Source organism: Passer montanus, unplaced genomic scaffold, assembly GCF_014805655.1.
Source record: "Passer montanus isolate IOZ18808 unplaced genomic scaffold, ASM1480565v1 scaffold54, whole genome shotgun sequence".
Classification (NCBI taxonomy): domain Eukaryota; kingdom Metazoa; phylum Chordata; class Aves; order Passeriformes; family Passeridae; genus Passer; species Passer montanus.
The window spans coordinates 633,198-654,793 of record NW_024370374.1 but is presented as its reverse complement, the minus strand read 5'-3'; the positions used below and the strand labels follow the sequence as shown (position 1 = coordinate 654,793).

General features: G+C 42.9%; 1 protein-coding gene across 1 annotated transcript in view; it reads right to left on the bottom strand.

The window, feature by feature from the left end:
• The window catches only part of SLC6A5 (solute carrier family 6 member 5), a 30,109-nt gene extending 9,386 nt beyond the window's left edge, over positions 1-20,723 (bottom strand). The window contains exons 1-11 of the mRNA XM_039724967.1: positions 20,597-20,723; positions 18,893-19,420; positions 17,801-17,939; positions 16,391-16,522; positions 15,927-16,100; positions 15,160-15,301; positions 14,609-14,741; positions 12,247-12,381; positions 11,702-11,805; positions 9,055-9,179; positions 5,508-5,645 (exon numbers count right to left, since the gene is read on the bottom strand). Of these exons, the coding sequence (XP_039580901.1) occupies positions 5,508-5,645; positions 9,055-9,179; positions 11,702-11,805; positions 12,247-12,381; positions 14,609-14,741; positions 15,160-15,301; positions 15,927-16,100; positions 16,391-16,522; positions 17,801-17,939; positions 18,893-19,420; positions 20,597-20,599 (1,753 nt within the window). The 5' untranslated portion in view covers positions 20,600-20,723. The remainder of the gene's footprint in view (positions 1-5,507; positions 5,646-9,054; positions 9,180-11,701; positions 11,806-12,246; positions 12,382-14,608; positions 14,742-15,159; positions 15,302-15,926; positions 16,101-16,390; positions 16,523-17,800; positions 17,940-18,892; positions 19,421-20,596) is intronic.
• Positions 20,724-21,596: the final 873 nt, after the last annotated feature.

Here is a 21,596-nt window from a genome sequence, read left to right as displayed (position 1 = left end):
ACATTACTGGGTATGCTAAAGCATATGTACTGGGTAGCTGCAATTATTTGTCTGTTTTATTCCCCTGTGAAGATCAGCCTTATTAATCTTGTTATACCTGCTTCAGCACAGGCAATATTTCAGCTTCTCTTTACCTCTACATGACTGGATTGCAGCCGTACCCCTCAGCACTGAAACTCGTGATGTCCTGTTCTTTTCACCTGGTGCATAAATGATATTTACAATTCCTAAAGAGCACCTGTAAATATTTTTAATTATATCCAATGTTGTCTGAACAAAAAGATCAGCTGGTATGTTAACCTTCATAAGGTTATTTGAGTTAACAAAACATGCAAGATTGGAAAATGGTATTTCAGCCATTCTGCAGCTCCTCCCTGGCCATGCCACGTGACAGGAAAAGGTGTGTTGGTCAGCAGCTGCTATGCCCTGGTGTTTATTAGTAAGTTAGTTATTAGCAATTTAATTATTAGTAATTTATCCAAAAGTTTAAAAAAAACCAACCAAAATGGATTCCAGCTTTCCTAATTGCTATAAGAAGAGAGAGGTTAGAGCTCATCTGTCACATAAATGTTAACATTTTGGGCCAATTTTATCTAAATTTTGAAGCATTATTCTGCAGCATTTTGTCTAACTTGCATGATGTGAGGAAAGCTTAAATACTGGAGAAAAGGCCCTGAGTAAGGGAAGAAATGCTTGTAACAAAAGTAATAAACTACTTTATTTCTTATTGTATAGAGTCAGCTGCTGCATCTGCTGAGTGTAAGAAGGGATAATCCCAGTCTTGATCCTCCTAGTTTGGAAGCCTTTCTGTTCATGTCAAGGAGAAATAAATCTATCCACCTGATTGTTCTAAGAATTAAGAGAGTGAAACACTAGCATTGGTTCATCATCCAGTGCCTTCTGGTGCAGAAGAAAGCAGCAGGGCTGGGTGATGGTTGGCAGCCCTTCAGGCCAGCTCAGGGGGTGAGCACACAGTAACCCAGCTCAGGCACACAGCTTGTGAGAGAAAAGCTAAAGAACCGTGTTATGATAAGGATCAGAGAAGAAAAATGCAGAAATTAAGCAGGAAAATGGTACTGCAATGGCTGTATTTAGGGAAGGGGGGGAAATTAAAATCTGCAGTGTTTTAATTTTATTTAATTAAATAAAGGTTTACCCCTGTGTTTTATTCATCTGAGCAGCACCTGCAGTGGGCGTGAGGGAGGTGCTCACAGCAGCTATCCCTGTGCTGTGCTGAGAACAAATCTGGTCTTAAACTAATTGCAGCAGCACAAGGTACAGGCTGATGGGTATTTCCACAAAGTTTAAATCTTACTCAAAGCGTCTACTTCAGCCACACTTGCTGCTTCAAAGAAGTGATACCAAACTGGATAATCACCAGGGGTTTCTGCCTCCAAAATTCATGTAAGCTTCATGAAAACCTGCACAGATTTGTTTGAAACTCCAATTTAAAAAGATAAAAAATGAAATTCCTTTTAGGAATGGTCAGCAGATATTCACAGTGTAAGGCACTCTTAAATATTAGCAATTCAGGGGTCAAATGTATATTACAGATAGAGGGATTGCACATTACTTATCTCTTTCTAGTGGACGTTCCACAACAAAAATGCAAAGGACATTTTAGTTAACAGAACACCAATTTTTTTCCCCAAATCTTAGTAAATCTGGTCTCCCTCTCAGATCAGTCAGGCCTGCTGAATTACTTCGGGAAATAAACAACACATGATTTTCCATATCTGATTTTTCTCTGAAGTAGAATGATGTCTTCATAAGTGCTGACATACAAAACCCATTTAAAAGGAGACTGCAAACCTAGCCAGACAACTACTTCACTATTCTGCTACAGGTAAAATGTTCAAAATTACGAATGTTTTCTACAAATACACCGCAGCAGTTTCCACTCACTCTGACAAAGAACCTTCCCAAAAACAAACTGTCAAAAAACAGTTCTGAATGGATCATAAACAAAGTTTCCGTCGTGTATTTTACGTTTCCAGCAGTGTTTCACTCAAACACAGGGATTTTTGCCTTTAGCTTCATGCTACAAAATGCAACAGTGGGAATTATGCTGGTGATTAAGTTAATACCCCCACCTCTCAGCTGTTCTTTACTAATCATTCATCATAATCTAAAAAATTGGAAAATAAACATCTAAACCAGCATGTGAAATAAAAAGGTGCATTTGATTGTACTATGAAACACTGACTCTACTGAAAAATAAGTGATCACAAGGAAATAACCACACGTGTCTCTTTTTAATTTAAAAATCTCTGCAAGCTCAGCAAGCAGAACTTGTAACAAGAACTAAAGACAAATTTATTTCATCATAAAAGCACCTGCCACTGTTGTGCCAACCTGCTTTCCATGAAGAGTACAAGTGCACAGAGAAAGGTGTCAGTGGAGTGTAAAACAGCAGTTGTCAAACCTTGAAAATATATTATGCCAATTTTAAGCACTTATTGAAGGAATATAATCCGAGCAGCAGCTTTGCTTGTATTTACAACTCACAAATCACAAATGCACAAGATTACTTCTGTGCCCAGTCCTTACAAAAGTGGCTTTAGCACAGTAAAAGTAGCTCTGGTACATTAGTCAAACAGGTGATGATTTTAATGTAGATCTTTCCTTTTTATTTAAATGAAACTCCTTACTCTAGCAAAAGGTTAATTCCTTCAAAATAGATTGCAGCCAAGGTTTTATAAACATCTGTTGATGAACAATCAGTTGCACAAAAAGCATAAAAAGAGTAATTGGTAATTTGTCAAACCTTTTCCACGTCTGATTTCACTGAAGTAATAACTCACTAAAAAAACCCTTCTCCTTTATTCAGGCCCTTCCTTTGCAGAGCTATTATTATTTCAGCATTATTTTATGCTTTTCATAACTGTTAATGTTTTAAGGGACACTAGAATTGCTGGGCAAAGCAAACGCTGGCCAGAGCAGTTTTTTCTTCCAAACCTAATAAAATGCCATTCCACAAAGGCTGGTTTGCAGTGCTTCTGCCACACAGTGTTCAGAGGAGGAACAGAGCCAATTCTTGCTCCCTATTTACCTTCATCCTTATTTAAAATCATGCAGATCAAAGAAATTCTACAGATTTAAGTAGGTTTTAAAATATTTAAAATATTTTAAACACAGAATTTTCTCTTTCACACTAATAGCAATGTCTTTGAAGGAGACAATATTTGACACAGACCAGGTGATGCTGTCGATGTTGGTGGCCATGAAGAGTGAAAACATCTAGCACAGCATGGTTCAGGCATGCTGTCAGCAAGAGAGGAAGAGAAGGAAGGCAAAAAAAATTCCCAGCAAACCCTTAAAATCTTTTTAAGCCTCCCCACTCATTACTGCCTACAAAATTGTATTGATTTTGGAGAAGCTTGGTTTCATTTCACCTCTAAACCAACTCTAATTGAATTACTTACGTTCCAGGGACATTAAAAAAGCGAATAATTTCATTTAACCAAAACATGACTGGCCTAAATCAATTTTTATCCCTGTATTTTGAGTATTTCCATAATATTCTGTAACATTTCCTCAGTAGGTCATGTCTGGCTTAGCAGCCAATCTCTCAGGTATATGCTCTGAACTGGATGTCAGTGGAGGTTAAAATACACTGCTGAATTTCCATGGAACCAGAAAAAAACAAGGAAGGGCTGTCCTGTCTATAACATTTATTTCTCAAACAAGAGCACCAAATTCTGCATCATTTGAAACCTGTACTATATTTTAAAGCACTTATGTTACAGAATGGACTCCACAACACAGGCAGATACAAGTATTCAGGGAAAAGGGCCAGAACCCAAAGTCAGTGGCTACACAAGCAGTTTCAGAAGAACATCTTGGATTTTTATGCCCATCTGATTAAACTATATTATTCATTCCTGTCCACAGCAACAGCAGAAACAGCCTTCCATTCCAGGCATAAATTAATTATTTATGGTATGTGAGAAGATCTTCACATTTTCAAGAATCAGTCTCTGAAAACACTGGGCAAGTTTGGGAGCACATCAGCAGCTGGTATCAATTGTTGTAACTACAGCAGCTTTGTGGTAATTGCACTGTTTCATATTTCATACTAACTGAGGATCTTCCTCACCATTTAATGTACATCAACATGGATCAATATCACTGGTGTGACCACTGTGGGTAATTAATCATTCTGAGTAGCTGCATAGTCTTGAGTCTACGTTATGGACAAATAGGAAGAGAAGTTGGATGTGTACGTGGGGAAAAAGCCTTCAAAAGTTGTTAAATGCTGTGTTGGGTTTGCAGGGACACGTTTTGGTAGCAGTGGGGCTGCAGGGGTGGTTTCTATGAGAAGCTGTAAAAGCTTCCCCTGTGTCTGGCAGAGGCAATCCCCGGAGGCTCCAGGGCCGACCCACCACTGGCCAAATCAGAGCCAGTCAGGAATGGTAGCAACATCTCTGACAACAGATTTTTAGAAGACAAAAAAAAAGTTATTGCACAAGTGTCATTTCAGCAGAGAAGAGCAGGGTGAGAACATGTGAGGAGAGCAGCCCTACAGACACCCAGGTCAGGGCAGGAGGAGGGGCAGGAGTTGCTCCAGGCGCTGGAGCTGAGATTCCCCTGCAGCCGCTGGTGAGGCAGCTGTGTCCCTGCAGCCATGGAGGGCACAGGATGCACAGATCCACCTGCAGCCCATGGAGGAGCCCACACTAGAGCAGGGGAATGCCCAAAGGAGGCTGTGAACCTGTGGGAAGCCCATGCTGGAGCAGGGACCTGGCAGGGACCTGCAGACCCATGGAGAGAGGAGGCCATGCTGGGGCTGTTCATCCTGGTAGGACCTGTGACCCTGTGAGGGACCCACACTGAAGCAGGCTGTCCTGGAAGCACTGCACCCCGTGGAAGAGTGGCCCACATTATGGACATTCATGGACAACTGTTGCTCATGAAATGGACTCATATTAGAGAGGTTCATGGAGAACTGTCCTGTGGAATAACCCCATCCTGGGGCAGGGGAAGGACTCCTCTCCTGAGCAGCAGCAGGAACAACCTGTGATGAACTGACCATAACTCCCATTCCCCATCTCCCTGCGCTCTTGTGGGGATGGGACAGAGCTGGGAAGGAAGGAGGGGTGGGGGTAAGGTGCTCGTAGGATTTATTTTTATCTCATTATCCTGCTCTGTTTTTCTTAGTAATAAGTGCAATTAATATCCCCAAACTGAGTCTGTTTTGCCCATGACAGTATTGGTTGAACAATCTGTCCAACAAAAGTCCTCATCTCATCCCATGAACATTTGTTATATTTTCTCTCCCCTGTCCAGCTGCAGAAGGCAGTGATAGAGCAGCCCTGGTGGGTGCCTGGCATCTAGCTAGGGTCACCCCAAAAGATACCTCTATTGGCTCAGGAGGTCTCTGTCCCTAAAACTGATGAAGCACAAAAGCACCGCTGGAAAAGTGTCAGTAAATATTTGGTCTATTCTCATATCTTTGAGCTATTGGTGGAAAATGACTTGAGACTGTATGAAAGTCTTTTGAATACGTGCACTGACACAAAAGCAGTTTACCATGGTGTCTAATCCAAGAGTTAGAAGCATCAAAAAGAATATTATAGCCCAGAAGGGAGAGAGTGGCAGCCTAGTTAAGGCTTCTGGGTAAACCACAAAAGCAATCCCAGGACCTAGAAAGAAATAAGAAAAATAAAGGTTATCAGATTCGATCTTTCTTATTTACAGAAAGGCTTAAACATTACAGAGTTTAGCCTTACCTGATTAGTTTCTATTTACACTGTAAATTTCAAATCACTTACTTACTCCAACTTTCCAAGCAGAATGCATATTCAACCAGTATAAAAACATACTGATCCAATTTTTTTTAAATTAGCAAAGATTGCACACACTGCAGCAATATTTCTGTCCTGCTCTGTGATCAAATTCCTGCCACTTCCTTGCCAATTAGCAACCCATAGCAAACATCCACACCTCAGTGCCACGACAGGAATGGAAATGCAAATACTCCTCTTCAACTCATTGCCACATGGTTAAATGAGGAGAGAATATGAAACATGCCCAGACCTGATACCAGACAGAAGGTAATAACTACTGTGATTCTAAAAAAATCCACAAGAAAACCTGAAATAATGTAGAGCACAAGAAATAAGGAGATGGAATTTTTTAAAGCCTAAATCAGGAATTTTCCATCCTCTCTTTTTTGGTTCTTTGGGTTTGGTTGGTTTTTTTGGGGTTTTTTTTTGTGGGTTTTTTTTGGGTATTTTTTTGTTTGTTTGTTAGGTTTGGGATTTTTTTTTGTTTGTTTTTCATTTGGTTTGGTTTGGTTTTTGTTGTTTTATTTTTAATATATATTGGGCTTTAATTTCTATCGATCATAAAGAAAAAGTATTTTTGTAAGTGCTTAGATCTGCCTGGGAGCAAAGCCTGCAGGGCTGTGGTGGCAGCATTACAGCAGGTGGCACTTCCTCTCAATTTATCCCAGCTGAAAGGATGCTCACTTCAAGCACTCTGAGAGGTGTTTCCTGCCGGCTGAGATACAAATGCCATGAGCCAAGTTGTTCTCATGCCAAGAGAATGGGCTCCCCACTTGCTCTGCCCTGGACATTTCTACTTTAGATCGTTGTACCCCAGTTCCTCCAGCTGCATGTGCTGCTTGTGCTCCAGAGAGAGCTGCTGCTGGCCCATGTACTGAGAAAAATACAGTCTCAGCAGCATAAAAATAATTTCCTTGGGCAACTTGTGCAGTGCTTGGGGTTCCTTCTGAACAAAAGGCAAATACAAGAGTTAAAACACAGTAAAACAAATAAACAAAACAAATTTTTAAAAAAAAAAGCTCTGTACATGACTCAATAAGTGCTGCTTCCTTTAAAATGTGCTGCAAAAAATTACTTTTTGCATGCAGAAGCTCTGTTGTATTTACAAACACTTCTCTAATCTCTTCATTAAAGATTTCTTCTTAACTGTTGGAGATAAGGGCTCTGCTTAAACTCACTGCCTGCATATAGAAGTTTAATTAAGTCTCAGAATAATGAATTTCCATTAATCACACCTTTGGGAAAAGTTAAATTATAGAATATGAGCATGTCTCCATGTCAGCCCCTTACAGCTCCCCTAGATAACACACACCTGGTAGCATCCAACCACAGGAAATAGTCACAAGGAGGCAAACTCCCATTCCTTCCATCTTCCAAAATTTGGTGGGTATGAACTCTTTATAAAAGTGTATTAAAGCCAGGAAAACTCCAAGTATTTATATTTCTTAAAAAGTAAAATTACCTTGAACTTCCGTTTTAAGGTATAACAATTTTCAACTACACTATGTTCTTAATCAGAGAGTAGAACAAAAAAAGGTTGTGCTGTCTTTCCCTCCATGTTTTATTTGTTTATCAGATAAATGAGTTTTTCCTGAAAAGAAAATTCCATACTATGTTTTTCAGATTAATATTCTAGGAGAAAATTTTTAAAAAAATTTAAAACCCTTCGTATTTCCATTAACATTTTAATTCAAGGTTTTGAAAATTTGAAGGGAGATTATGCTTCATCATAATTTTGGTCTTTTTTCTCCTTCACTGCAAAAAGAAATACAACTTTAGAGCTTAAAAAAATAATTAGGCAATGACAAGAGCTGTTCTTTTCATGAGCTCTTGAGCTCTTAACTACTGTTATGCAATGCACTACCTCAGTCCACAATTACCCTTAATCTTCACTGTCTTCCTATTGCAAATTCCTTATTCTATTCATCATTCATTCTTCTACTTCACTAAATTTTGTTTCCCTCTGTCATGGAGAGCAGCAAAGGCTCACCTTCATGAAATAATTTCACACTATCTGACCAGGCTCTTACAAATGCCCTCACAGCATCCCCACATCCCCTGGAACAGCTGGGAACAGAGAGCTCCAGCCTGGGGCTAGTTGCTCACTCCAAGACCCCCAAGCACTCAGCAGAAAAGACTTTTTGACCTCCTGTGCTGGATATTTCACCATCTCCAGAGAGATGTACCAGCTGAGCCAAGTGTTCCCTCCACCATGCCTGGCAGTCACATCTCTCATCCCACCTCTCTACATCTCTTTGGAGCTTCCCCTGCAACTCCACTCAAGCACAGCTCCTTTAGCTCTAACTCCTCACAAATAATTTTGGTGAGTGCAGTGTGGTTTAGATTTTGGGGCTGCTTTTGCTGTTTGTTCCAGAATAGAGGTAAAGTCTAAAACAAAAATATTAATGTAAACATTACTCCTAAAAACTCCTACAAACCCCTGGCAGGAGGGTGCAGCCAGGTGCGGTTGGGCTCTGCTTCCAGGGAACAAGGGACAGGACAAGAGACCATAGTTCAAGCTGAGGTTAAGGCTGGAAATCAGGAAGATTTCTTTCACTGAAAGGGTGGTTAAACACTGGAATGGGCTGCCCAGAGAGTGGTGGAGACCTCATTCTGGGGTTGTTCTAGTAATGACTGGCACTTAGAGATGTGGTTTCGTTGGCATAGTGGTGCTCAGGTCTACCAATTAAGACCTTTCAGATCCCCACTAATGACCACCTCTCTTCACTAACCAAGATGTTCTAATCAGTTCTTCAGAAATGTTTTACTTCTCCAAGGAGGCATCTCCTTGCTCCCCACAGTTCAGAAGCACAATCTACCCCTAGCACCAGATTTCTCCCACCCTCCTCTCATCCAAAATTCCAACCACCAGAGATAACTTTTACCTTGAAGAGGATTTGGCAAACAGCAGCAGAGACCAATGAGAAGGCAAATAATCTCTTAGACTACATGAAGGGACCATCCCACCCTGCCCTCCATCTGTCATTTACACAAAGGCTTAAAATGAGTCTCAGCTTCCTTCCTTCTCTTACCAAACAAGTGATTAAGAGGCTTTAACTAAAATCTTGATTTCCCAGGCTACCTTCTCCTGTGCAGAAACGCCTACATGTGGTTTACTAATCCACACAAGTTTGAAGCCATCATTCCCACCTCCAATATCAATGATACTGCAGTGTTCATATATGATATATCTGTGATCATTAATAACAGAGCTGGAAGTGTCACAGGGTGCCTGTCTAAGTAATGAAATGCCAGTGAGCCCTACCTTGGTCCGCCACAGCTTCAATATTCACTTTGAGTTCATTTGCCATGAAGCCAATAACGGAGAAGATGACAAAACCTGCAAATATACTTGTGGCACTGTTGGTACACGTGACTATCAATGTGTCCCTGCAAAGAAAGCACAAGAAGCCTGCTGGGATATGCACAAGGAAGGTTTTGTATATGTATTTCAAGAGTTTCTCATCAGCACACACATCTTGTGGGGATGTTGGTGAAGGCACATTTTTACACTCAGGTGCATTTGGTGCTGATCAGAGAGCACAGAAGTCTCCACAGCAGCACCAGGAATCAGCTCTGCAAGCTTCCATCACCCATGTGCTGTGTAGGAACCACAGGCCATGCAGGAGGGCAAGCACATCTGCTCTTGGCTTCTCTGAAAAACACATTTTTTAACTCTTTGCCTGATGAGGACATCTGCTCTCCATATTAGGTATGGACAAACCACTGCTGTCCAAGTGAGATTATTTTTGTCTTGTCCTTATACACAAAATTCCAGGGTGAAGCTTTCTGTACATTGCAGATCTTGCTCAACCACCTTCCTATCTGTAGAAGGAGGATTCCTTGGTACATTTTTCCATGGTTGCTATTATCAAAGGAATCTCAAGAAATCTATAGCTGAACGTCTTACTGTGCTGGATATGTCAAGACTTGACAGCAAACCAGCCCTCATGAGCCCCATATATAGTTGTTACATTCTTGATAGGATTTTTCTTTTAATATTAATATGCATGTCTGGAGAACTTCCCCATAAACTACTACATCTTCAGAAAAGAAAATCCCTCACTTTAAATGTTTAGGGGGGGTATGTTGGCTAGAACTGTTTATTCTTACTGCTTTTTTTTTTTTTTTTTTTTTTGTCAGGAAGAAAATTAAACACAGCTTGAAAAGCTGTCAAAGAACCTCACTGAGCTGGCAAACTTCCAGAATGTCCAACAGAGCATGTCTTAACAGGAATGATTTTGTTAATTCCTTGGGTCTACAGAAAAAAAATGACAGTGTGCTGTTTGGAATCATCATGTGTTAACCTTCTCCCAAAACCTAGCTAGGTTTGAAATATTTCCGGTATTCATTATGAAGTCAATTTATGTAAATTTACTGAAATTATAGATTTTGGACAATGTTTAAAATTAATGTGTAACAGAAAATTACAATTTATGTATTAAAATGTAATTAATACAGAAATTGCAAGAGAAAATAGTCATCCTTCATTTCAATTTTCAAGGTTGTGTTGTAAAATTTAAAATATTGGGAGTAACTAAGCTTTTCTAATTATTTCTACTTAGGTTTCTCATATTCTTCCTCTCTAACTCAGGTAAAGCATGTATTTGATATTAGAACTGTGATATTTTTATACTTCATTACTATGTATTCCCTTCGAAATTTTCCTTAAGATCTTCCAAACTCCACAAAAGATTGTTAAATTAGTGCAGAAAGGTAGGTAGCATGATGTTTCCTCAATTTTCTCCCCAATATTCTGATTGTAACTATTCATTTAAAAAAAAAAAGGTCAGGAATAGCATTTTCAAAATAGGACCCAAAGGATTGCTGGATGGGAGTTACTGTGTATGCAACACTGTTAGCTTTCATCCATATTTTGGGATAATTTCATTAAATTACTTTTGAGCACTAATAAAATACTTTTTACAATTCCTTTTTAATATCCTCATTCACATTTCTTTTTTAAGTTTTTTCTATTCTGTACTTGGAAGCCATAACAGACGGCAGTGGAAATCCCAAGGAATGTTTCCTTTGAAGTCTTGATTAGGGAAAGTTTTTGAGCACCCTCTTGGGTGAGTCTCTGTGCATGCTACAGGCTGTCCTCAATCAGCACCTCTGGCATTGCAAGAATTGGAAAAAGGTTTGCTTCAGACTGACTTCAAAAACTGTAAAAGAGCAGGGAAGCGCTCCACTAATGCCAGTTGCTTTTGTGTTTTCCATCTGCAGACATTTTAGCTGGCAGGCTTTTGCATGAAAAATTATTCGCTATGACTTTTTCCCATGTAAAAATAGCTCTCAAATAAGTGATTTTAGATTTCATAGCATGAAATAACTTTTTGCATGTAAAACCATAATAAGAGTAATTGCAAATAGGAAGAACATTTAGAAGACGTAAGAATCACATAAATGGAAGTTGCAAGTTAAAGTTCTGCATGTTTCACAATGCAACCTTCAGCCCACTCTACTCGTGGGCTGTCCTTCAGCAGAGCTGCAGAGTGATTCTGTTTCACTGCTCAGCTCTTGACACGTCCCAGGCTGCCCTTCAGCCTCAGCCTCCTGATTCTGAAAGTGGGGAGCCAGCAGGAACTTTAATAAGCTTAAATTATCATCTTGAGACTAGTAGATTAGGACCTGGGGAGAGGAAAAAATACACAAAACCAAAAATGGTTAAATGTAAATGAAACACACACACCAAAAAAAAAAAAAAGGAAAAGAAACAGAAGAGAGGAAAGGAGAAAAAATACAAGAGCAGAAAAAAGGACAAAAGGACAGCAGGAAAAAAAAAAGACAAGGGAGAAAAAGACAAGAGATAGGGGTCTTGCAAATCAGATTTCTGGAAGATGAAAAGATGAAGGATGACTGGTTTTGGACAAACCTGTTTAATAAAACATATGTATTTCAGTCTTACACACCTGTAGCAGTTATTATGGAATTTGTTGTAAGAAGAGAGGGTAATTAGACCTCCCCATGCAGCAGATAAGGAGAAGAAAATCTGAGTGGCAGCATCCTTCCAAACCTAAGTAAGAAAGAAAATAGCATCAGCTTCAGGAAAGAGTTTTAGACCAATGGATGTGAATAGATTATTTAAAAGCAAAATCCTGCCACTAAATACATCAGGCTCATTTAATAAGAAGTACTTTTCTTATTGAGTCCATATAAAAGGACACTATAAACCTTGCTGTATATGGAAGACACAAATATAAAAACCATATTGTTTGATACATATCAGTTCAACTATATTCAGAAACAAAAAATACAAGTCAAGAGGGAAAACCTGCTTCAGATACTGATGTTTTTCTCTGCCAGTGACCCTAAATAATACTTTAGCCATGTAAGATGAAGAACAAGTTTCCACAGATGACAACACCACCTCTGCACATGGAAAATGCCTGCAGCAGACCCCAAGAGATCTGTGATTTATTCACCCCAGCAGCTGTGAGTGCAACATCAAACCCACCATAGCATCAATCAGCTTCTCCCACTTGGGTGTGATGAAGTACCAGATGCCATCTCCAGCTCCAGGGAGAGTTACTCCTCTTATGAGAAGGATGATGAGAACCACATAGGGGAATGTAGCTGTGAAGTACACAACCTGCACAGGGCAGCAGAGAAAAGGTTACTTAAAGGGTTGATTGGATAAGAAGAGAGGAGGGGAAATGTAAGTGCCACTATTGCCAGAAGAAAGCAATTACTGAGTCTCAGAGACAGCAGTCAGGGGATAAACTAAGAAAACCACAGGGTTATTTCCCTGGAAATCTGAAATTTTACAGCTCTTCTTGCTGCAGGAAACTGGACTAATATCAACAGTGGTAAGAACTGGAGTTCTAGACAGAGAAGGGAAGAGGTTGCCTCTCTCTATCTGGAAAGGAACAATAGGAATTTAAATCTAAAGGAAAATCCCATTTTTGGTGATTTCCCAGAGTGAACTATCACAGTTCAGTGGAAATTAAATAAGAAGTGCCATTCAGTAACACATTTCTGTAGTTTTCTTCTATATTTTTCTGTGTTTAACTAAAAAAAAAAAAAGCCTAAAGAATTTTTATTACTATTTGTGCCTCTTAACAATTTCATATCACCATGATGATAGTAATGATATGGTCCAAATTCAAAAAAGGAAAGTCTGAAATTAGCTAGACAGACCTAATCATCATGGTGTCTAAATACACAACAGGAGCTGTGTGTTTAATGTTTTAATAATTATCTAGAACACAGCTCTCTCTGTGTTAAAATAAAATGGTTGGATCATGTCCAGTTAAGCTTTACATTCAACACAAAACAATTTCAAATATTTTTCACATCAACATCTGGTCCTAAACAAAACAGAATCGTATCATAACACATGGATGGAATTATATCATGGAATGGTTTGTGTTGGAAAGGAACTGAAAGATCACCTCATTCCAACCCCTGCCATGGACAGGGACACCTTCCCCTAGACCAGGATGATCCAAACCCAGCCCAACCTGGCCTTGAACATTTCCAGGGATGAGGCAGCCACAGCTTCTCTGGGCAACCCATGCCAGGACCTCACCACCTTTACAGAGGAGATTTTCTTCCTAATATCTAATCTAAACCCTCCCTATGTCAGTTTGAAGCCATTTTTCCTCGTCCTGTCAATCCATGTCCTTGTCCCAAGTCCCTCTCCAACTCTCCTGGGGCCCCTTTAGGTGGTGGAAGGTGCTGGAAGGTGTCCCAGGACCTTTCTCTTCCCCAGGCTGAGCAGCCCCAGGTGCCTCAGCCTATTTCCATAGCAGAGGGGCTCCAGCCCTCTGAGCAACTTTGTGGCCTCCTCTGGACTCATTCCAAGAGATCCTTCTTGTGTTGTGGGCTCCAGAGCTGGACACAGGACTCCAGGTGGCTCCTCACCAGAGCAGAGGGGGAGAATCCCCTCCCTCAGCCTGTGGTCTGAGCTGAAGTGACTTTTGAAACTTTTGAAACTTGCTTTTCAAATTTTTCTTGTTGTTTCAAGAGGTGTTTCAAAAGTTGCCCTGATGAATTTCTGGACAGTCAAGATACTGAACTAATTTCTACATAACGACAGGATTTCTGTTCTCACACCAAGAAGTCAATATTTTTTTCTGACATCAGTGCCAGTATTTTTCTGAGCCACGAAGAGTCACTTAGAGACCATTGCCACATCCAAACCTACATTATTATCCAGTCTCTTGCCTTTCAAGGAATGTTTTTTTCTTATTCCACTAGGGTAAGGGGGAAAAAAATCTCAACTTTCCCCTGGCACTCTGAGTCCCTGGATTTCCTGTTAATTGCCAAGTGACCTCCCAAGAGATGAAGTCAGCTTCTAGAAGCAAAGGGATGGCTTCAAATTGGAACTCTGTGACCAGCTCTGGAAAATTCATGTCTCCATTTCCACTGTCTTTATCCCAGGAAATACCTGGTTGTGTTGCTCACACACACACAGTGAGTTTTTAAAGTTCAGTTCTTATTTTAAAATATGTTACTTAACATCTAACTTACATCCAAATTTCCCAGATTCCAGTGAAATGTGAGATGACTGCAGAATTTTTATGAACACCACACAGAATAGGGAAGGCTAGAAAGTACCATTTGTGCCATCCCTCTGCTGAGTGCAGCTGAAGAGTTAATTTAAAATTTATTGAAGGTTACAGAAAAAAAGTCAAACAAAAATATTTTCTGTTTTGACTAGAAAGTAAAACACAGAGAGAAAAAAGGCATTTCAATTAATACTTAGTCATTTACTGAAAATATTTTCAGTAATTCATCCCTTAAATGAGAGTGCGAGTCCCTAAAAGCCAGCACCTGCTTTATTTTGAGTGTACAATTACCAACATTGTTCTTACTTTTCCTGATGACTTGATTCCTTTAGCAAGGGAGGCATAAACAATCACCCAGGCTAGGAAAAGAGATAATGCCAGGGGCCATCTAATCTCACCAGGATATTCAATCCCTGCTGAAATCTTCAATACAAAGTACCTAAGAATAAGGGGGGGGAAAAAAAGAAATTTAAAAAATTTGGAAAAAAAGTAATGAAAGCAACCACAGGCAGCATTTCAGCACAAATTCCTTTTTTGTTTTGCTTCAGTATCCTCAGCAGTTTCTCTAGATGGTTCCAGTGATTGTCACCATGTATTATTTTATTTATCTGCATTGCAGTAGTAGATAAAACTGCCGGGCATGGGCCAACACCCCAGCTGTGCTAAGCACCACAGGAACAGAAAACAAGTAATCCAGTGTTGGAATTCAGCTCTCATCATTCCTAAGTACAAAAAAAAGAGCATAATTTGCTGCTGTTCACTACTGTATTTCTGGTTTTCCAAGCCATGTTGTTGCCTGTTCCAGTGGATTTTACAGAAAGATTAACATAGTTTTTCTGAACAAAGAAAGATCTTACTTGAAGTATTCTTCACTCCCACTGACAAATGTTTTGTTTCCTTCCCTGGTGAAGTTAACCATGGTTAGATTTGGATAGGCACTCATACAGAAAGTAGAGTTCTTGATTTGTATTTTTGGGTGGTCGCCAATGATGCAGGAATCTAGGAAGAAATGAGGTGAGGGAACAGAAAAATAAAGCGGATTTTGTTGTTGTTGTTGTAAAATTACAAGAACGCGTTAGGCCACACCTAATTACTTGAACTTTTGTTCAGTTGCCGACACTATTTCCAAAAGTTTGTTAACTAGGTTGACTTTTTTCCGTTTTCATTGTCATTGTGTACTTGGGACCGTTTGCAGAAACGGGTTTTGGTTTTTTTCGTTAAAGGGAAGATTCTCTAAAGACAAATAATTCGTCTTTAGCAGACACTCCAGGCTGCCAGCTGTGGTATTTTGTTGCCTACACAGTTTTTCTCCGAAGGGGGAAAAAAAAAATCGGCGTTTTTAAAGCACTTAAATTGACAAATCTAATTTGTGCTTGGTAAGGAAAGTTTGAAATAAAAGTAGAGGGAAGTGCCCATGGGATACAGATCACTTCAAAATAGGTTGGGAAGAGACCGTTCCCGGTGCTGGGAGCCTCTCCCGGCCGCGGTCACCCGCAGCCTCCTCTGGCATCTCCCAGCTGCGCAGCTGAGCTGCAGAAACCTCTGCAAAGCCACCACGGCCACAGACTTTAAAATAAAAACAAAAACATAAATAAAAGAAGAGTATAAGCGTGTCCCAACTTACCTAGCAAAAGTTTGTTTTTATCTTTACAGTCTGGCGTGTTCCAGGGGTTGTTACAGGAAGCCCAGGGGAGCACGGGCGCAAAGGAGGCGAAAAGGTAGAAAAGCGTGTAGCACAGAATAATATTGTAATAAATGGCTATCAGCACCGAGATGATCAGCATGGCGATGCCGCAGCCTGCGGACAGACAGAGGGACAGGAGGGAAAGCCATTAATGCTGGCGGCGGCGGCAGCGGGGCCCGGCGGCTGCGAAGCATCGGCTTCCTCTGGCACGGGGACAGCGACAGCGCCGGGGACAGCGCCGGGGACAGGGACAGCGCCGGGGACGGGGACAGCCCGCTGGGCAGGGAGGCGGCCCCGCAGGGCCGAGCCCGCGCAGCGCCCGTGGCATGCGGCGGCTGAAGCCATGCGAGAGCCGGAGCGCGGGTCATGCTCCCCAAAACCGGGCCGGCGCCTGCTCCGCTCACCTTGCAGGGCGGGGATGGCTTTCCAGACCGACACGGGGCCCTGACTAGCAAACTGCCCCAGGGAGACTTCCAGGAAGAAAATGGGGATCCCAGCTAGAGCCAACATCATCAAATAGGGGATGAGAAACGCACCTTGGGGGGCGGGGGGAGAGAAGAGAGAGCAACCTGAATCACCCCGTGATACTGGGGACAACTTCGTCAAGACATTTTTCTACTTAAATTTTTCGTTTTGTTATCGATTCCCGGTGCCGACAACCTCCACGCGGCAGGAGGAAGGGGTGGAGGGGGAAGATGGGTGTCGGCTTTCTACATTTCCAGCGTTTTCTACAGACAGTAAATACTCATTATTGCTAAATGAGTATTTAACACCTCCCACTTAGACGTTTCTACGTGTAAAATGAAAAAAAGCTCACAATTTTAAAACAGTTATTTAGAATTGCCACTTTCCTCGCAGAAAACGGCTGTTAGGGGCTCTACAGAACTGTTTTCCATGATTACAGCACCACTCCCGTCAGCTGAGAGCCCTTTCGAAGAGAGAAGGGTTTTACAGCTGTAAGGGTTTAATACAGTAACATCCACGAGTTCTCCGTTTAAGTAAGAGCCTGTGGTAGGAGATCCTCTGTGAATAAACTTCTTCTTCTTTCCCTCGTAAACTATAAACGGCACAGCCCCTCTTCCAATTCTCCTCTCCTCTATTCAGCTGATCGACATTCACTCTATTTCAAACGATTATTTTCAATCGGATCATGGAGAGGTTTAAAACAATTCCCCCAAACCTCACGAAATAACGGGATGTCTCGACTCGGGATCAAACGTCCTCTTGTCGCTACCCCGACTCTAGAGTCCCTCCTCTTTCCCCATCCCACCGACTGCGGTTCCAGACTCGACTGTGTGTACCCGAGGAGAAGGGGGTTCCGGAGCCCTGCCCCTGTGCTCAACACGCCTCTTCATTTTCCTCCCTCTCCGGCCAGCACCAATTGCAGGTGTTTTTAAGGAAAGCGCTCCCTTTTAAGGAAATCTCATCAGGGCTTTCCTGCTTTCAGAACTGACCACCAAAAAAAAAACAAAAACCAAACCAACCAAAAAACCCAAAGCCAAAAATAACGCAAACAAACAACCCCCACCCCAAAACAAACAAAACAAAAAAAACCCCAAAAACAAAAACAAAAAAATCCACACACACAAAACAAAAACAAAAAAAAAGAAGAAAAATATACCAGGCAAATGTTTCACCAAGTATGTCTGATGGTCTGAAGATGCCCCCACATCTCGGCTCAGCCCGGGGCTGGCTGCCCGGCAATAGGAAGCCGCCCACCCCGCTTCCCTCGTGTTTCTCCCAGCCAAAAAGGCCGGGACAGGCTCAGACCCGTACGGTACTGCAGGTAGAGAGACAGGAAAAATCCATCATACCTCCCCCATTCTTAAAGGCCAGGTACGGGAACCTCCAGACATTGCCCAGCCCCACTGCATAACCCACCATGGAGAGGATGAAATCCAGCTTGCTAGACCAGTTCCCTCGGGCTTTATTTTCATCCCCCACATCGTCTTCCTAAAAGGGGGGGAAAAAGGTGGGGAGGGAGAGAAGAGAGAGATGGGAAACCAGCCACTTTAGGAAAGAAGCACGGCGATGCTGCCGGCTTCACCGGAGAGAGCCTCTGCGAGCAGCAGCCGGGCCGGGGACCCTCCCGTCCGCACTCCTTTGTCGCCCCTGCTGCCGCTGCCAGGCCTCTCCTTTATATATTAAAAAAAAAAAAAAAAAAAAAAAAAAAAAAAGGTACCCAAAAGAGGGGTTTAAAGCATGGCCCTCCACAGAGCACTCGGGGTGGGTCGCCCGGCTCCCGATCCCCCGTTGCGAGGGAGGTCCCATCGCCTCCCCGGGGTGTGGAAGCCCTCGGTGGCCTCCGGAGGCTCAGGACCGACCGCCGGTTCCCAGCACAGCCAGGAGAAGCGAAAATCTCTTTTACCGGACCAGCATCACCCGCCTCCAGGGTAAACGCGGATGGGCAGGAGGAGAGGGACAGCGTGGGGAGCGGAGAGCGGCATCCCCTCCCGGGGACCTCTCGTGGGATTGGGCTGCTTTATTTCGCCCGATTTTTGGTTATGGGGTCCGAGGCACGCAGTCCCCGGAGGTTTGGGCTGGCGGACAAGCCTGAGGAGGTGAAGGGCAAGGCACCCTTCGCGTGTGCTGAGGCGCGTAAGGATGCGCGCACCGCGCACGGCGGGTCAGAGCCGTGGTGCATCTACGGGCACGGCACAGGAACCAGCTGGAATTGCACAGGATGCTCGTTTGTACCGCTATTACTGCATTAGCACTCGCCAGCACTACAGCACTGGATCTAAGATCCTCTCTCCCCTTCTTCCTTCCCTCCTCCCTGCGGCACAGGCCCATCCCTGACTCATCTGCACCTGATTTTACAACTTCCACCCCAAATCGGTGCTGAGTGGCAAAGAGCTCCCACGAACTGAAGAGGGGGAAGGAAAACCTGTAAGGAGACAACTCACCCCCTCCACTCTGCCAGGAAGAACAGAAGTGTTGCCGTCTGTGCCCAGCACCACCGTGCTCTGGCTCAAGGTCACCCAGGCGCCCGTGGCGTTGTTTTGCTCCAGCGTGCTCTTACCAAGGCTCAGAGTAGCGTCCCCGTCTGTGCTTTGCAAAGCGGGAATTTTGCAATGAGGGATCGCAGCTTGCCCGGCAATCCCTGCCCCGGGGCTCGGCTTGCAGGGGAAGGTTTCCACAGATTCCCTCCGGAGGGTGGAGTTGGCTTGCACCGGGGTGCTGCTGAGCTTGCAGATCCCGACTTTGGTCCTCTCAAACTCATTTGGTTTCGCTTCTTCGGAGAGAAGGGCTTTGCTGTCGTTGGAGAGTGACCGGGGAAGCCTGGCGGTGGCGGCGGGCGCTTGCGGGAGGGCGCTTTGCGGCTCATTCTCGGGGCCGGTTCTCGCAGCTCCCGCACCCTCATTGGGCCCGGGAGCCACCGCTTCAGGAGTGTTCACAAGCTGCTTGCTCATATCCCTTTGACTGGCGTAATCCTAAAATGAGAACGTCACATAGTTTACCAAAAGGAGAAGAAGAGAAAAAAAGTGTTGGCACTGCGGAGAGTATACGAATTTTTGTCCTCGTGCAGGAAACGCATGCGCCAGAAAATCGGGACACAGGAGTGTTGCAGAATTTCGAGGAGCCACGGCTCGCCTGCTTGCCCTCCCATTCAACGTTAACACTCTGGGGGGAAAAAGAGTACGGTACACAAAAAAACCCCACCCCCCCGGCCAAAAACCCCCAAACAACAAACCTCAAGCAAAAAACAACACCAGCATCTGCAAACCCGTAATTCAAGTTTAAATAAGTGTTTCTACAGCACTGCGCCGCCAGACCTCGTTAGATTTCACATCACGACTGTAGGATGCTCCCTTCCCTATCACCAGTGTAGAAAGATTCTTTAATTTTACGCCCCATTTCCTTTCTGTCATTCAACAATGCACATCGGCTTTTTTTTTTTTAATATATATGAGCAAGAGACAAGCTGCCCTGTAGGCAACCGGGGATGTTAAAAAACAAGTGAAATAGTGCTGGTGAAGCTTTCCGAGCTGGCTGCTACACTTCAAAGCCCGTCAGCAAGACAGCTTTTTGCAAAAAATCCCCAAAACATAACCGCACTGCCACAGTGGGATTAACGCCACTAACAGTAGCTTTCCCCTGTTCTTTTTCCTATGTTTCTGACTCACATAATGCTAAAGATTTTATTTAAGCTTCCCCTATCATTAGATAGGTTACTGGCGACACTCTCACACTCACCTCTACCTTTCCCTCCAGTTTAAAACTACAATTTAAAATGTATCTTCATTTTATACATTAAGCAACCTGCAGGCGAACATCACCTTTTCCATCAGTTTAATGTTAGCTTTAAGTATACCCTTTCTTTTTTCAGTGTCTCACAAAACTCCCCGTCACCATTTCCGTCTCAAGTTTTCTCTCCATCGTAATCCCACTCTCCCGGCACCAGGCATAAAGTCTGCAGGAACTCGGTCACTAAATGAGGGCGTTTTGGGGTCCCAGCGCTTTGCCCGAGCTCGCCCCCTCCCCTGCAGCCTCCCTACCCCGTCCGCGGGGGGCTCCGCGCTGGCTCCGCCGGCAGCACCGCGGACAGCTCCCCGTCCGCACCGCCTCCAGCCCCTCTCGGCGCCGAAGAGAAAAAACCGAGCACTTACCATGCCTTAAATAGCCACAGATCGAGCCGATAGAGGTGAAAGGAGCAGTACAGGCAATTGTCAGACTGGATTTTGCCCAGTTCAGAGCAAAGCTTTCTATACTTCCTTGGGAAAGACTGGGTTTGCGTCAGTGCATAGCAAGGTGCCCTTCGTGTGACATTTTCTTGATAATAGGAGTTTGATAAATCATTACCCTTGGTTTCAGATTTTAAAGGGACACCGAGAAGCCGGAGCCCGGCTGGCTGTCACTCACGCGGCAGTGGCATTGCGTGTTCCCTGTGACTCATATGGGGGCTGATTACTAAACCAAAGCCAGCCGGAGCACGGCAGAACGGCAGAACTTTCTTCTGGTAATTAGAGGGAACATGTGAGAAACACGTACTACTGCACCCAAGGCAAGAGAGAAATGGGGACAAACCTTCCATTCTACTCCTCTTCCTCCTCTCTCTTATTGTAGTGCAATCCAGCTCCCTTTTTAAAATCTGCATTTCTGCAGTTCACAGATCAGGTGTCATAATAGCTTGTTTTTATAAGTTATCAATTCATATATCCATATACATGGATATAAAAATAAAAACATAAAAATTATCAGTTTTGTGTCTAACTACATACCTATACACGGAGTGAGAACTCAGTGTGTATAAAGTACACAAATACATTTAAATTGTGTCTTTCTTTGTCTCGTTGCACGAAATTGCATTGTATTGTTTATTTTTACTGTGCCTCATGTGGGAAACTTCAATTACATTTAAACGATATACACACAAAAAACCCCCAAGCTTCTCTTTCATCAATACTGTCTGAAGAGCAGTTAAGTGGGAGCAAAGATGACGGCATCAACCCTGAAGTTGCCGGTGTTCTTCCCTCACCCATCAAAGCGTTTATGTTTGATTATTCGGGGAGAAATTATTCGTCATTAAAAGTCAGGTGTTGACTGACAATCGTTTTTGCAACGAAGTGTCTCACACTAATCACCTCTTGTAGGTGTGATTTGCTACTT